At 48.2% G+C, this 17,103-nt stretch overlaps 2 protein-coding genes across 3 annotated transcripts in view; both read left to right on the forward strand.

Moving 5' to 3' along the window:
* The first annotated feature begins 1,723 nt into the window (after nucleotides 1–1,723).
* KCNE3 (potassium voltage-gated channel subfamily E regulatory subunit 3) lies at nucleotides 1,724–13,049 on the forward strand. 2 transcript variants are annotated; one of them, XM_027578007.2, is made up of 2 exons: nucleotides 1,724–1,850; nucleotides 10,844–13,049. In XM_027578007.2, exon 2 carries the CDS (start codon nucleotides 10,872–10,874, stop codon nucleotides 11,169–11,171), a length of 300 nt encoding a protein of 99 aa, XP_027433808.1. In that variant the 5' UTR covers nucleotides 1,724–1,850; nucleotides 10,844–10,871; the 3' UTR covers nucleotides 11,172–13,049. The 2 variants fall into 2 exon arrangements, with proteins under 2 accessions (XP_027433808.1, XP_027433807.1); XM_027578006.2 differs by lacking the exon at nucleotides 1,724–1,850 and adding an exon at nucleotides 7,428–7,566 and having other exon boundaries at nucleotides 10,844–13,043.
* PGM2L1 (phosphoglucomutase 2 like 1) overlaps nucleotides 7,452–17,103 on the forward strand; it is a 102,367-nt gene continuing 92,715 nt past the window's right edge. The window contains exon 1 of the mRNA XM_027578003.2: nucleotides 7,452–7,566. The gene's annotated coding sequence lies outside the window, so the exon portion shown is untranslated. The remainder of the gene's footprint in view (nucleotides 7,567–17,103) is intronic.

The following is a 17,103-nucleotide window of genomic DNA, read 5'->3' on the forward strand; positions in this document are numbered from 1 at the left end:
TAGCAAAATCTGGAAGGCATAAAGAAAATGAGGCAGCTCAAGTCCACTTCCCAAGAACCCCTTAGCCAGCTGGGTTCCCTAACAGGGCTCCTGCTCCATCCTCACTCTAGAGAAAGGGAAGTGGAGGACAGCCCTTAAGTTTCTGAAGGACCAAAAAAGGGAACGGAAATTAGGCATATACTTTGTGTCTCTAGTGGGCACAAGGACCAAAGGGTAGAAGCAACTAGGAGGCAGTTTTTGTTAAAACATGAAAACGTCCGAACAATCAGAGCCTTGGCTGCCTTGGAAGCAATGAGCTCCTTGTCACTAAAGGTGTACAAGAGAAGCTGGACAATCTCATGTCAAAAATGGAATACGGAGGAGGTTTAGGTAAGGGATTTGACCAGATAACTCCAAAAGTCCTTCCAACTCAGGTTCTATCACTAAATGATTCTAGAACTCTAAGATGGTGTGATTCTAAGACTATGATTCTAAATCCCTATCTTCAGAGAACTCACAATCTAGTAGATGAGGTGGGCAAATAGTTACTTTTTTTTTTAAGATTTTATTTATTTATTTGACAGAGAGAAACACATCAAGAGAGGGAACACAAGCAGTGGGAGTGGGAGAGGGAGAAGCAGGCTTCCCGCCGAGCAGGGAGCCCGACGCGGGGCTCGATCCCAGGACCTGGAATCATGACCGAAGAGCCCTACCTGAGCCGGGGCTGGTGCCTCAGGGCTGATCTTAAGAACCATTGGCATCAGAATCATTTGGGAACCTCTTTTTTTTTTTTTTTTTTAATGCTAATTTCTGAGCTCCAGGATCAGAGCCTCTGGATCAGGACCCAAAGTCCGCTTTACCACAATGAGCTCTGAGGTGATTCCTAGGCAGACTGAAATTTGACACTTCATGCCCAGGGTCAGGATGACTTCCTTGAGAGGTGATTAATCAGACTGAGAAAAAGGAGTAGATGGGTCAAAATATGTAACCACAGAAACAACAGGGAAGTAATGTGTTTTGATAAAGAATTGCAGTCTTGTACAGCATTCTCTCCACGAGGTGTCTTTTTAAAAGGACAGCACTTCTTAAATACAATCTGAGATTCCGTGATAAGGGTATGCGCCTCAGATATCCTGGAACAGATCTTGGTTTGCAAGGGAGAAAGAACTGGTCTCGGTTTATTACTAAGTATGCCCAGGCGGGAAGCTGTTAAAGAGGGCTCTGATAAGGCCCAGACTGGGCCTCTGCATTCCTGTCTGGAAAAGACGGTTTGTGTGAGAAGCCGATGATTTCTCCAGGGACCATCGGCTTTAATATCTTGGATTCCACACTCTCATCTGACCCAACCCACCACCGTGCGAAGCTTGCATGCAGGAACTTGACCCATTGTACAGCGAGGACGCTACGGCCCGGTGAGGAGCAGTGACTTGCCCACCACCACACAGCCACTTAGCAAAGCCTGATTCCAGCAGCACCCAACGCTCAGCCTGGCATTTGGGAGATCAGCCTCAGGCTGGGCAAGCTGAAGCAAAGTGAGAGGCACTCGGTTTCCGGTCCAGGAAGCAGGCGCTGCAAGACGGAAGGGTCGGAGCCCACGCCGCGTGAGGCCAAGTAGCTGGGCGGAGGCGCCCGAAGCCAACTTGGGGAGAAGTGGGTGTGCTGGCGGTGGGCGGGGCCGGGGGAGGAGGCGCCCTGGTGAAGGTTAAAGGGAGCGGAGCGCTCGGGTCTGGGCTCAGAGCCGAGGGGGCGCGCCGGCTGTGTGCGGACCGGCAGCCGGAGCGCGGAGAGGAGCTGTGCGGGGGCACTGAGGAGCACAGGGTGCGGGGTCCTACCGAGAGCCGGGCGCCCCTCGGAGTCTTCCCGAGAGGCAGGTAAGGCGCACTCGCAGGGTCGGGAAGGCTGCGCTGCAGCCAGCGGTAGAAGTGATGGGTCTTCCCGCCTCCCTTGAGAACCCCGACCGGAGGTGGGGGGCGGCTCACATACGGAGCTGGACCTCCCCAGAACCGAGCTGCAGGGATCCCGGAGCCCCACGTGGGAGTGCGGAGCTGGACACCTGGCACTCCCAGCCTGAAAACCACGGGGTCTTGCAGCAGCACCCACGGGCGCCGGGACGGCGGCTCGAAAGCTCTTTCCAGGTCCACAAATACGCAAGGCGAACACCGGCGGGGCCGCAGCGAACGCATACGCAGAAATGGCCCTCGGAGACCCCACGCGATCTTCTTGTTTGGCGGGAGCTGCTTGCTCCGCGGAGCCCACTTGCCCATTCGCTACTGCATTGTGCCCCGCGCCTGGGGACTCCCAAAGACACCTTCTGTTGCTAATAACGGAGGTCTAGGCTGGGAGTCAGGAGACTGGGTTCTAGTTAAGAGGCTGTGTAAACCTGTGCAAGTCCCCTACCCGTTGTAGGCTTTGTACTTTCTTTTCCTGGGTCACCACCTGTAAAATGGGCCTCTCGGTCCTGTTGTCAGCACACTCCATGTGACATGAGGGGAGAGGGGTCTGGACCTGGGATTCTCTTATCTAGAAAATAGATGAGTTCAGACAGACCCGTGTGTGAGGGCCCATGAAGAGTATCTCCTCGTATCCCTCCTCCCTACTCTTGTGGGGAAGCTGAGGCCCAGAGGGGAGATAGCTTGCCCAGGAACATACCAGGAACCAGAGAGAAGCAGAACGAACCCAAGTCTCCTCACTCCTAGTCCAGGGTCCTCTCCACTTCATCTACAAAGGTGCATCGTAAATGTGTAAGCCCCTCATTGTCTCCTGGTATCCATCCACTTTGCTGGTTTCCAAATGGAGGAGCCCCTTGCTGGAGGCATGGAAACTGCTTTCAGATTTTCTTGACTCCTTAAGATAACCCACAACCTTCATCCCTCACTCACTCCACACATCTCAAAACACATTTCTATCCATAAACTAAATGGGTGGATGCTCCAAATACCTACCAAGAGGGAGATAAGACAAAACCCCCAACTTACTGATGGGGAACATGAGGCCCAGAGTGGAGACGTGACTTAACCAAGACACATGGCTAGACATGGCCTAATAGGGGCATGTCTCTTGATTCCAATTCTGGTGTGTTCTCCATCAACTACAGGACTACTGAATGGTACCCCTAAATGGAAAGGGACTATAGGGCTGATCAAAGTATGAGAAACAAGGAAGGCTTTCTTTTTTTTTTAAGGTTTATTTATTTTAGAGAGAGAGAGAGAGAGCATGAGCAGGAGGGGCAAAGGGAGAGGGAGAAAGAATCCCAAGCAGACTGTTCTGTGTGAGGAGCATGGGTGGGGGGGCTCATCTCACGACGCTGAGGTCAGGACTTGAGCTGAAACCAAGAGTCAGATGCTTAACCTACTGTGCCACTATGCCCCAAAGAAAGCTTTTGAAGGAGGAAAACGTGTCTAAGAATCAAGAAAGTCATAAGAACCTCCCTTTCTTTCTCCCAAGGAAAGAGAACCAAAGGGTGGAGGGAGGGGCAGCACAGGGATGGCTGTTCCTGGTAATCCGGTGGTGGGGTAGGGAAATAGAAAAGGAAATCGGATTGCTCAATAATTCTCTCTTATGCTGCTATAATATTTGGCAATTTCTAAAACACCTTCCCCTCTGTTGTCTCCCCCAGTCCCCATGTAAGGTAAACAGGGCAGGGATAATTATCCCCATCTCATATATGAGTTTCAGAGGAAATAAATGCAGTGCTCAAGGTCACATAGCCAAGACTGGAACCATGAAAGGCACACATGAAAGGCAAGATCACAGGCTGGGTGACTGGAAATTGGACTGTGTGTGTGCAATGGGTGGGTGTGTGTCGCCACACCCTGGGTAGGTACACAGGGAAGAGGGTGGCAAAACCACTGCTAGTGTTTTGGGGCCAAGAATGTCTGCCCTTTGAATTGAATGGTACAGGGAATGTCTGGGCTTCCAAAGAAGGCTTAGAATTCCTCTGCCCCTGAGTCACTTCTCCACCTGACCAAGATGGCTTCTTTTCTTTGAGCACCCCCCTTTCCCAAACCAAATGGTATATGTTTCTGCACTTGAAGTTGCTTTTTAAGTACTCACTGTAAACTGTTTTCATGAATGTGTATGTGTGTGCTGGATGGGGGATGGTCTAATAAGAAGAGGCATTGATTCATATATTCTTGAGTGCCTACTATGTGCTCCGGCCCAGGGAATAAAGAAATGTATGAGGTATAGGTCCTTGCCCTCACACCTCACAGCACATAGTTTAGCATACATGTTTATAGGTATCAATACCTACACACACATATACACTTTCAGTACAGCACAGTCCTCAAATAGGGTTTTATGCAAAGCACTTTTAGGAACAGACAAGAGGGAGAGACTAATTGTCTAGGGAGTGGGGAAGAGGGGGGGTGTCTCAGGAGAGGGTCTACAGAGGTGACATTGGAGCTGGGTCTTGAAGGATGAATAGGAGTTCACCAGGAAGATAAAAAGAGGAAGGGAACTCCTCTGCCTAAGAAAATAGCATAAACGAAGGCATGAAGTGTGCAAGTGCAAGGAATGTTTGGAGAATGGCCTGCAGTGCAGTATCATGTGGCACAGCGTACTGGGGAGAGCTGTGGTGAGATGGGGCTAGAGGCAGGGTCACATCCAAAGAGCCTTAAATGATGGTCTGAGGAGTTTAGATTGTCCTACAGGCAACAGGGAACTAAAAGTAGAACGGTCTGTGGACAGGATACCTATTTGTGGTCCCAGCTCTACCCCTGGACTGAGACCTTGTGCAGGTGATTTCTCAGGGAGGGGGTGCTCTACTTTCCTCTGGTTGAATGGGGTTTGTACCAACAACATGATTATTAAGATCCCTTCCAGCTCAGATTTTATTCCGGTGTCTCCTCCCAACTCTTTGTTAAGGTCCAGTCCTTTAACTCTTCTCCCACTCCACTGGCTCCCCAGTCAATGGTAGCGATAAGACCACCTGAGGGACCAGTGGCAAAACTGTGTGGTCCCAGGGGTTGTCTTTGGATCCCCTCCCTATCTTCTTTGTGTGACTTTTCCCCGCCTTGCCTCTCTTTACTACATTCCCAGGCACTTAAAACATTCATTCTGAAAGAGTAGCTGAAACAGAGCAGTGGGGAACCCAAAAGAACCAACGGTGGAGTTTCTCTTTTCCCCAGAGAAACCCGAAAGAAAACCTAAGATGCCCAGTTCATTCTTCAGATCGTAGCTTTACACCTCCACCCCCAACTTAGACACCTGTGAGTTCAAGTCAAGAACATTTAGGGATGGGGCACCTGGCTGGCTCAGTTGGTAAAGCATTCGACTCTTGATCTCAGGGTGATGAGTTCAAGCCCCACGTTGGGCATAGAATTTACTTTAAAAAAAAAAAAAAGGAACATTCAGGAAGGACCTGTTAATGTGCAGGAAATAGCAACAGAGTGTCTACACTCTGAGAGTGCTCCTGGCTTGTTTGGGGGAACAGGAGTACGTCTGGAGCAGAAAGGACCACAGGAGATGAGATTATAAAGGAAGGTTAACTCCTCCTCCAAAACATGCCAACTTCCCCCCCTTACCAGATTCTTGATTGGTGAGAATCTGCAGAGTTAGAGGACCTGACACCCCAGAACACGAGGAGACTGTGTTTGGTGTGATGCACAACTCAGATGCCAGGGAATGTTGCTATTGGTAGTGGAAAGAGCACCCAAACGGCACATGCCCCTAAAGACCCCGGTTCTCATCGGAGTTCTGCCCTTCACTTGTCCTGCCATTTTGGGCAAGTCACCTTCCCTCTTGGAGCTTCAGTTTCCCCATCTACAAAATGCAGGAGTTGGCCTAGAATCTAGATTCTAAATAATCTTTTAAAATCTCTTTCCGCGTGGTCAGTCACTATTCACCTTCCTTCTTAACTGGCCTATCTTCTGTTTCAAGTTAAGAACTCTCCAGAGCAGAGCTCCATCTCCCCTCCACTATGAACTTTATAATCAGTGACTTATCTTGATGAGTGCAGCCAAGGAGCTCAGAAGGAGGAACAAAATTCTCAGTGATGCCAACGGCCAATCCTTGGATCTAGAAGCAGTGGGAAGAGAATCAACCTGTCCCTTTATCAGCTCTCTGTCTCTCCTGACCCAGCAGGATGACCTTGCGCCCAGGCCCTCCTTCCTACCCCAACCCAGCACCTAAAGATATGTAACAGTTGCTTCTTTGCCTCTCCTGTCAGAACCACAAACATCAGAGTCTATCCTGAGAGGTTCCTGAAGGAGGATGTGAGGGATGAATGGTTTCATGAATCTTTACTCCACTCACTGAACCCCACCTCAGAGCCCACCCTGTCCCCCACACTACCCCTCCACCCCCACTTTCCGCACAGAGTCTGCCTCCTTCCCTGGCTAGATCACCTGGGCAGATGGGCTGTTCAGAGGAAAAACGAACAAGTCAACCGATTTGGCTCTCCGTTTATCTACGCAGGAATGTTCAGTGTACCTCAGTCCTGGGGCTCCTCAGATGTAATTAAGTTACGTCTTAATCTGTGAGAACAAGGTCTGCAGCCTTCTCTATCTTGTGATTTAGGGGCTCTAGAAAGACCCCAAAATGCCTCTTCCACCAATCTATCCAACTTCCTGTAATCTCACAATGTGGGTTTGTGATCTGTACCCTCGTGGGATATTAGAGCTGACCTTACAGATTATGTAGATAGAACCCCTTCATTTTACAGATGTGGACAGAAGCTGAGGCCCAGAAAAGGGAAGTCACATGCCCTAAGTCATACAAGTAGCAGCTGAACCAAGACAGCTCCTCGGGTTTCCATTTCCTTCACTGTAAGCTGAAGGCGGTTAACTAGAGGTTAGACCAGACGGACCCTGAAGGTCCAGCCAGCCCCTGCGCTGGAAAAATAAAACTGCCACCGCATCTGTGCCATTTTCTTGTCTGGCACAAGGAGCTGTGCTACAGATAGTGCTGACGCTGTGACCGTGTTCTACCCAGTCGATGCAAAAAGGTTCATTGGGAAGAACATCGTTTGTTCCTATGTAAAATATCGGCCCCACGGCCAGTCTCCATTCTGCCCACACGCATCATTCCCTTGGGTCTCAGGCTTTTTCAGCCTTTTAGAGGCTTCTGCTAAGATACCGGTACCCTTGGGAAAGGGAATATTTTGAGTCTGCACTGTTAGCTGGTCCCTGAGCAGAAGTCCACACGTTAAATCGAGGCTTCTCATAAAGTCACCCGATAGAGACGTTGCGGGCCTGGAGTTGAGGGACAGCAATCAGATGTCCCTTGGCCACGGCACAGTTCCTGTAACTGCAGCCCTAGACTGGCCTGACCCAGCTGCTGCAGGAAAGGGAGGGGAAGAGGAAGGGAGTTAGCACCCACAGCAAGGCTATTGCACAACCCTTGGGGCCCCAGCCTTGGGGGATCCACCCTGGTTCTGAAGAGTTTTCTGGGTGTCTGATTCTTTCCTTTCCTGCCTCGTCCCCTGCTTTCCAGCTCTGGGCCTTCCCAGCTCCCCAGTGTCAATACTGAGACCCCAGATGTGTCCAGAGGCACCCTGAAGAGGCTGAGGGGCTGAGGAGCCCGAGGGCACCCACAGGGAGATTCCTGAAGCTGACTCAGAGCCACGGAGGATTTGCCTGTTCTTTGGTGAGTCTTCCAGATTGAGGTTGCCCTTTCTCTGCCCTGTCAGTTAAAACTACCTTGTAAGGATATCTAAGAAAACTGGTAACAGTGACTGCTCTGGGAGAGAGTCCTGGACCCCTGAGAACAGGAAGACTTCATCATCACTGTATGTACTGTGTCTATGTATTTACTTCTCAAAAATGGAGAATAGATTTTAAACATTTTTTTCACCATAATAAAACTGTATGCTTAAGCAAGCCTGGAGGGAGGCAGGGCAGGGATGATGTTGTTTTTAATTGTGGTAAAAAAAAAAAATACATAAAATTTACCCTATTGACATTTTTAAGTGTACAGCTCAGTAGTATTAACTGTATTCACACTGTTGTGCAACAGATCTCTAGAACCTTTTCATCTTGCAAAACTAAAACTCTGTACCCATTGAATAACTCCCGATGATAATCGTTTTGACAGATGAGGAAACTGCCCAGACTTTGACAGATGAGGAAACTGCCCAGTCTTCTACCTGAACTATTTCAAGACCCTTGTCACTAGGCTCCCTGTCTTCATTCTTGCCCTCTCCAGTCCACACAACAGCCAAAGTGTCCTTTCAAAGCACAAATCTCTTATCATTGTATCCCCTTTTAAAATACTGTTCCATGGCTTTTCCCCAACTGCAAAATAAGGTTCCACCTCTGCAGCCTGGCCCTCAAGGCTGTCCATGAGACTGGTTCTGGGCAGCCTCTCTATCCCATGTCCTATCTCATCCTTCCATACATCTTACACTCCAACCCCTTTATGCTACTTTCTATTCTTCTAAACATTCTTTTTGTCATGCTTGTTCACCTCTTTGCTTTTCTTACCTTCTCTACTTCCAAAAAACCCTTCAAGGTCCAACTCAGAGGCCTCTATTACTGTGAAACTCTCTGAGCCCTGATCAGAATCTGTCCCTTCTTACTCTAAGCCCCAGTAGTCCCTGGCTTGTCCCCTGCCTTATAGATCAGCTGACAATGTGTCCCTAAGTGCAGGGACTGACTGGGTCTGAGCCTCCCCAAGCTCCCAGCATGAGGCCTGCCCAAGAGTGGGCCTCCATAAATGATGACTGGCTGAATGATTAGTTGGGCCATTAATTCATTGTGCTGCTGCTAGTTTCCATTGGCCGATCTGAGGGAAACAGAAGGCAGAAATTTCTTACCTGACAAGTGGGGTAGCAGATGAAAACCTCTGCCTCCTGGATCTTAAGTCCATGAGCCCGTGTTCTCTTCCCTTCCTCCATCCAGACAAGGTAGTCCAAGCACCACATAGCAGGGAGCCCCAAAGGCCTTGCATGAAATGTAGGCCAGTCCTGGGTGACTACTCTATTTTTTAGATTCTTCCGGCCCCCCAACTTCTGCATTCATAGAGTTGTTCATAAATATTGATCATGGTCATAACTGTCATCTTTTCTGGGGCAGAGGCCATTGGATATAGTCAAGTTTGTTAACTTCAGTTGGTTGACAACTCTACCTAGATAAAGGAGGGCTTTGGAACCAGTCTGTGAACTCTGAGTGTTTGGCCTATGGAGAAGTCCCTAAAGTAGCCATCTTTACTGGAGACCGCTGAGGGAAGAACACCCAGCCAGTCACAAGGTAGACCCTGAGGAAGCACAATACCCAGCCAGTCTCAGGGTAGTCCCCTAGACTTAAGGGAGAGACACAGCCCTGCTGACCAGGAACATGTGGACTGCTGATACCCTTATCAATCACAAGAGAATAGCCACACATTGTCTTATATGTAAGTGCTGGCCAAAAGGGAAGGCCATGCTGATAAACCTTGTGGAGTATGGTTAAGGGGTAGGGAGTACTCGAGGCACCTGCGTGGCTCAGTTGGTTAAGCATTCATGATCTCACAGTCCTGGAATCAAACCCCGCGGTGGGCTCCCTGCTTCTCCCTCTGTTTCTTGCCCCCTCTCATGTTTTCTCTCTCTCTCTCTCTCAAATAAATAAATAAAATCTTTTTAAAAAGGGGGGGAGGTAGGGAGCACTCAATGAAGTCTTCCCAAAAGAGGTGAGTGTGGAGCCTTGTTTAAAGGGAATGACATGGTTTTTCAGAGACTAGGATACAAGGCTGTCTTTGGATATTTTCCTACATTATAGAAGTCTGGGGGTGCCTGGGTGGGGCTCAGCGTTAAGCGTCTGCCTTCAGCTCAGGTCATGATCCCAGGGTCCTGGGATCGAGCCCCGCATCGGGCTCCCTGCTCCGCGGGAAGCCTGCTTCTCCCTCTCCCACTCCCCCTGCTTGTGTTCCCTCTCTCGCTCTGTCTCTCTCTGTCAAATAAATAAAAACTTAAAAAAAAAAAAAGAAGTCTATATTATAGACTAAGAATCTCTGAGAGGAAGGAGAAGGAACATTTATTATACACCAGGTACACAGTGACTTGTTGTCACAAGGCAGGATAGTTGAGATGCCTGTGCCTTCTCTCTCTGGGGTAGTTAAAACCCCAAACCAGACTGAGTGATCCTTTCCCTCCCCCAGCCTCCTGCCCAACCCTGTTCTTCTCTTCCCTAGTGTCTGCTGTGATTATCAGCCTCTCCCTGCTTCCCCCACCACTTCATTTCCAACAGAATTTCCCCCCAATAGCTAGGAATACTTAGAGTGTTTGGCACATAGGATGCTTGAGAGATCAAATGACCCAGCCTCTGGCCTCCAGGTAGAGTGAAATCTATGCCATCCCCAAACATCTTGTAAATGCTGCCTGTGGAATATAAAAAAGAACTGTGTTGAAGGAGGGTTCTGGGGAATGTCTTCTGATGGTGCCACACAGTCCTGCCGGGAGCTGGCCTGGGAGCCAAAAGAGCTCTAAGCTGGCCATCACAGAGAGGGACCTCTGTCTTGGCTCTCCTTCCAGTATTCTCTGATCATGGACAGACCACTTAATTCTCTCTGGGTCTCAGTTTCCCTGTGCATAAAATGGAAGGAGTTAGAGTAAATAAGCCCGAACGTCCTAGTAGTCTAAATCTCAGTGATTTATAGAATCCAAAAAAAGATTAATATGGGTTACAGTGGTCAAGGAAGGCTTTGTTCCACAAGTATATACCGAGCGGCTATTGACTATTGTCTTAGGTGCTTGTATATAGCAGTCAGTAAAACAGACACGGTCCCTGCCTGTATTGACCTTACAGTCTAATGGAGAAGACAGACAAGTAAACAGGTAGCTAGAATAAACTGTGATGTTGGGATTTTAGCTGGGGTCTGAAGGGGTCAGGAGGGAATTCAAGCCGCAGGTGACAGAAGCTATCCCCTCTCTCTGTTCTGTCACCAACAGTTCCTTGCCCCCTTGGATCCCTGTTGCTATGGAGACCACCAACAGGACTGAGACCTGGTATGAGAGCCTGCACGCAGTGCTGAAGGCTCTAAATGTCACTCTTCACAGCAACTTGCTCTGCCGGGCAGGGCCTGACAACCTGCCTAAGGAGCGGCAGGCCAGCCTACCTGGCCGTGATGACAACTCCTACATGTACATTCTCTTCGTCATGTTTCTATTTGCTGTCACCGTGGGCAGCCTCATCCTGGGATATACCCGCTCCCGCAAAGTGGACAAGCTCAGTGACCCCTATCACGTGTACATCAAGAACCGTGTGTCTATGATCTGACCCTAGGGGGCCGAGAATGGCAGCATATCAAGATACCAGAACTCAGTTATGGACCACACCAGGCCTCAGTGTCCCCATCTGTAGGAGCAACAAGAAACAGTCCTAAGGGAGGTCATCATCAGGGTGGGAGGAGAAGGGCTGGAAGACCAGGGCCTTGTGGATGAAGATTTTTTTTCCAGTAAAGGTAGACTTTCTAGACAGTGGGAGCCCCATGAACAAATCTATAGAAGTAGCAAAAGATAATAACCAATGACTGGCCCAGTGGCTGGAGTACTGGGGGCTAGAGGCTGGAGGAAAGAGAAAAGGAAGTTGTAGCAGAGGGAGATGAAACAGGAAGATGCCCTGAGAACACATGTCTTTTAAAGATTTTATTTATTTATTTGAAAGAAAGAGAGAGAGAGAGAGAGAGAGAGAGAGAGAGAGAGAGTACGCATGCGCACAAGCAGGGGGAGGGGCAGAGAGAGGAAGAATCAGACTCTCCACTGAGCAGGGAGCCTGACACGGGCTGGATCCCAGGATTCTGGGATCATGACCTGAGCCGAAGGCAGATGTTTACCCAACTGAGCCACACCCAGGCGCTCCTGAGGACACATTTTTTGATGTGTTCTCTTCAACGACCATGAAAAGCAGCAGTGATTGTCATATCACAGATAAGAATCTGAGTAAGGTGACTTATTTATATTTGTTCACATTTTATGTGTTCCAAGACATTTTAACGTTTGTGATTTTACTCCCTGTGAGGGAAGCAAAGTAAGTACCATTCTGGCCATTTGGGCCAGAGCAGGGCCATAACTAGAACCTAGGAACTCTGGTTTCCTTGCCTAGTGCTTTTCAAATCTGCGCCACACAGGACAGGGTCCAGGCCTGAAACGTCTACAATTCTGGGAGCCCTCCTTAAGAAAAAGAATTCAAAAACAGTTTGCTTTTGCAAATATGAAAACACATATTCCCATGTGAATATATTACTAGGACCCCTCCTATGATGCTAAGGAGCCGTGCAAGTGCAGGGCCCTGAATGGTGACCTGTTTTAGCTCCATGGGTCATGTGCCTCTCCAGCTGTGTCACCGTGCCCCTCCCAGCCACATCCCAGCCATTCCCTCTAACACAGCCTCTTCTGATTTGATGAAATTCTGGGAGGAGTTTTCTGATACCAAATTGAAACCTGCTTCTCGAAGATTACTATCACACCTAGAAGGTTATCAAATTAAAAGGAGGAGAGTATGAAAGGCAGGTACCTGGTTCAGTGGAAGGATTCTGGGACGTGAACTGGCTGGTTACTTCTCTCTCTGATCCTTTTCCCTTGTCAGCACAATGAAATAGTTAGACTTGAAAGTCTCTAAGGGCTTTACCAGTTCTGACATTCTGGGCTTCACAGACATTGGGTTAAATCATAAAATTGTGTTTGTACGTCAAAAAGCAGCTGACTATGAGTAGTTTTCATATGGTTCAGTCTAATACGTGCAGTGCGGCGCATGAATACCTTACAAGCTACAAATCCCAGGCTGGAACCTCCCACTGTTCTGTCCAGGAGGCCCTATTGAAACATACATATTTGTATATAGCAAAAACTCTGAAAGAATATTTTAATTACCGTTATCTCTGAAGGGAAGGATTGTGGGTGATCTTTCTTTCCTACTTAAAAAATGTATGTAATATTTGATTTATTTGACCATAAATATGTTGCTTGTATAATAAGGGGAGGGGGAAGCTACTTCCACTTTGAAAAAATAAAAATAAATGCCTATGTGTTTCCTGAATGATCACAGAACACATTCACTCCCATGAGCAGTTAGTTGTGTTCACTCCCTACAAATCTGTGCTGAGCCGCCTGTGTGCTCAAGCCTTTCCTTAGCTCTTCTTGGAGGAGAAGGCGAAGACCTACTTTAGAAGATCTGACATATGGGAAGACAGCAGATTCAGAAATCTGCAGTTGAATGGGATTTTAGAGACCACCCAGCCCAAACTCCCAAATAAAATAGGAAATGCAATCAAGTATAGGAACGGTCAGGCTAGAAGGGTTTTAAGAAATGAGATTGAGTAGATTTAGAGGACTCACAGAAAGGTAGAATTTGAACTGAGTTTTGAAAGATAGGACTGATCTAAATGAGCAAAGTGAAAGAAGAAAACAAGACAAAGGAAGCTTGTGGGTAGAAATGTGGTAAAACCACACTCTTAAAGACAGTGGTTGGCTGAGAAATTGAGCAGGAAGCAGGCCCAGTGTGGCATCTCTGGGACTTCAGTGTCCCTACCCATGGAAGTGGCTCCCCTCCACACAGTCCTTACACTCATAGGGATTAATAATAAGAGAATATAAGTTCTTTTGCTTGCAAGTTGCAGAAACCCAATGTATATGAGCATTAACACAAAAGGGGATTTATTGAGGGGAGCATGGAGTGGTCAGTCACAAGTTCAAAAGAAGGGCTACAGACACCAGGGCAACTTCCAGGCCCAGAGCTACTTATTGGTCTGAATTCACAAAGTAGGGGCTCAATCTACCTCAGTACTCCCCTACTCTCAGTTCTACCCCCCCCCCCCGGCCCCGCCCCAACTGTCTGGCGATCAATGGCGCTTCCTCCTCTGTGCACAGGATAGTTTATCTGCACTGGTTCTGCCCTCTGCTGGCCAGATCCCAGCACATCAGTTGAGCCAATAAGCACTCATTCAACAGGGCCTCCTATGTGCCAAGCACACATCTCGGCACTCTTGGGATTCATAAGTAAAAAAGATCAAAGAAACCCCTGCCCTAACACTTAAGAGCATTTACTATATGTGAGCTGGTGGTCTAAGCATTTTATACACACTAACTCATTTAGCTCTTAATACCTTCATAACAACCCTAATTAGTAGGTATTCCTTATAATTACTTCAGTAGAGCCCACCAGTTCTTCCTCTAACTGCTGCACCACCTTCAACCCAATTTTGGCACCATGGCACACCCAACCCAGGGTGTGGATCTGAATAGTCCCTAGAAGTGAATGGGAAAGTGATCTGGGGAAATGATAGCAGAGTACTGGTGCCCTTAGCTTGAGGTTGGCTTCCCTAGAAACAGTCTGAGACAGGCATTTATTGATGGGGCACTTTTCAGGAAAAACCTGCAAGGGATAAAGAACAAAGTGTGTCTCAGGTCATGTCTAGCCCTGGCCTGATCCACAGGGAACTGGTCTACATGACTGGGGCACAAACCGCACAGCAGGATTACACCCCCTTGAGGCCAGGGGGCTGGTCTTTTATGCCCCCATATCAATGAGGCATTGGTTGTGGGCCACTCTGGTGGGGAAGGCGGACCAGAGGAGGACTGTAAGGAGGATCTCATCAGCTGAAGGCAATTCTCTGGAGACAGGTGGCACGTGTGAGCTACTGCAGCCTAGCACAGTGGAAGAAAGCTAACCAAGGAAGTTGTCTTGGTTGGAGGTTTCCAACACCCTGGCTCCTCAGGAAGGTTCTGAAGCTCAGTAGTCATCACAGAATTGCCCCACCTTTTGTGGCTATCATTTTCTGCCCCGTGTCCCACATCATTGGCTGCTGGCTGCTAGGGAGGGTACTTAACCTCCCAGAGGTGCTCACATTTGGCTGAGGCCAAATCTCTGGAGAAGGGAGCAGCTCCAAACTGATGGCAGCCAACACCTGCAGCAGCTGGGGAAGGGGGGCTCTTTGGGCTCCAACAGTGTCCACTACAGAGGTGCTATTAGGGAAACAGGAGCAGAGCCAAAAGTATCACATCTTAGGATCTCCTTCTGTTTAACAGACAAGAGGCATACATCAAGAAAGAACCAAACAGAACCACAGAGGAAACAATGTAGTTAAATACCAGAAAATGTGGGGAACAGATATTACAAGTGATGGTCAAGAAGAGGAGAGAGAAGTATTGGTGGATGTTTCCTGGAGATTTGAAGAAGGATTTGAAGAACTTTAAGGATTTGACGAGGAGGTCCAATGCAGTATGGTCCAAGGCAGCATTTCAAGTAGGTGGATGGCTCTGCTCTACTCAGTCATTCAGGGACTAAGGATAATGACTGCCATCTTCAACATGTGGCTTCCAAGTTCACTTTGCTTGGGGTATTTCTAGATAGTGAGGAGAGAGAAAGAACAGAATTCCAGGGCCACAGATTTACTCTTAAGCAAGGCAAAAGATGCACATCCCGTCTGCTCACATCCACTGACAAGGGCTTAGTAACGTGACCACAACTGGCTGCAAGGCAAGCTGGCAAATGAGGTTCCTATCTGGGCAACCACATCCCATCCAAATCCCTATCACTATGGAAGGGACGAATGGATTTTGGAGGACAGCTAATGGTCTTCACCTTACCCTCCTCACTCTTTCCCCCAGGACTGGCCTTGAGCAACAACAAAAAAACGTACCACCTTGTCAAGGAGAAAGAAGTGCTGTTACCCTGATTTGATCATGTTTTGGGGAGGTGGAGCGGGGTTTGGAGACTTGTGGGTATAACCAAGCCTGTCCCGGCAGTGTGACTTTTGCTCATTTTTTTTCTGGCATTGGTGAGTCTTGTCTCATCTCTCCCTGGCATGGTAATGTCTAAGATATTGGTTTAGGCATATGGGAAATAGACCAAGCAAGGCTTTCAGCCAACCTCGTGTAGGAAAAAGAATCCTCTTTCAGGTGCCACTAAGAAACCAAGAATATGATCTGCCTGGATGAAATCAGAGAACCCATCTGTGGCAGTGGTTAAACACTGACAGAGAATGAGCTCGTGGGGAGCAGGAAAGTCAGAAGTTAGTGATCAGGAAAGAAAAAGGGAAGAAAAACTAGTTTTTGATGAGCAACCAACCTCTGCTAGGCACTGTGCTGGGAATTTGCATGTTACCTTATTTCACCTTTCAAAAGCTCTTAACTTTTTTTTTTTTAAGATTTATTTATTTTTATTTTTGAGAGAGTGAGAATGAGAGAGAGAGAGAAAGTACATGAGAGGTGGGAGGGTTAGAGGGAGAAGCAGGCTTCTTGCTGAGCAGGGAGCCCGATGTGGGGCTTGATCCTGGGCCTCCAGGATCATGACCTGAGCCGAAGGCAGCCACTTAACCAACTGAGCCACCCAGGCGCCCCTTAACTTTTTTTTAATCACCATTTTATTTTATTTATTTATTTGACAGAGACACAGCAAGAGAGGGAACACAAGCAGGGGGAGTGGGGGAGGGAGAAGCAGGCTTCCCGCAGAGCAGGGATGCAGAGCTCAGGGCTCAATCCCAGGACCCTGGGATCATGACCTGAGCTGAAGGCAGACGCTTAAACGACTGAGCCACCCAGGCGCCCCTAATCGCCATTTTATAGAGGAAGAAACAGAAGCTCAGAGGCGAAATAACTTATTTAACATTCACTTAATATGTGAGGCTGTCTAGATGTTAACACAGATTTGCCTGCATTCAAAGCCCATGTTTTCCCCCACTGTAGCTGGTTCCTTTGAGAGTCACGTTAGATGCTTTCTTAAATCTAAACCCTTCTAATCTCCCAAAAGACTGTGGCTGGCCTCTCTGTTCCCCTTCAAGGAATAAACAGAGAAGTCACCATCTCATCCCTGCCCAGCTCCTTCTATCCCCAACCAAGATGCCACAAAGAGAGGACATTGTCACAATTCTATGGGAATAGTAAGCCAATTGGGATAGCTCTTGGGTGAGGGTCCCTAAGCCCCTACAGCACTGACTCGAAACACTGGAGACAAGGGGAACAGAGAGACCAGCCACAGAATCTGCTGGGAGATAAGAAGCGTTTAATCTCAAGAAAGCATCTAATGTGAATCATTGCTGTACCTCCCTTAGACAGAGAAAGGATGGGATTATTATTTTTTTTAAAGATTTTATTTATTTGACAGATAGAAACAGCGAGAGAGGGAACACATGCAGGGGGAGTGGGAGAAGGAGAAGCAGGCTTCCCGCCGAGCAGGGAGCCCGATGCGGGGCTCGATCCCAGGACCCTGGGAT

This window comes from Zalophus californianus, chromosome 11, assembly GCF_009762305.2.
Source record: "Zalophus californianus isolate mZalCal1 chromosome 11, mZalCal1.pri.v2, whole genome shotgun sequence".
NCBI lineage: Eukaryota > Metazoa > Chordata > Mammalia > Carnivora > Otariidae > Zalophus > Zalophus californianus.

Excerpts from the sequence above, each read along its gene's own strand:
- KCNE3 (XM_027578007.2), top strand. The coding sequence starts at position 10,872 with ATGGAGACCACCAACAGGACTGAGACCTGGTATGAGAGCCTGCACGCA.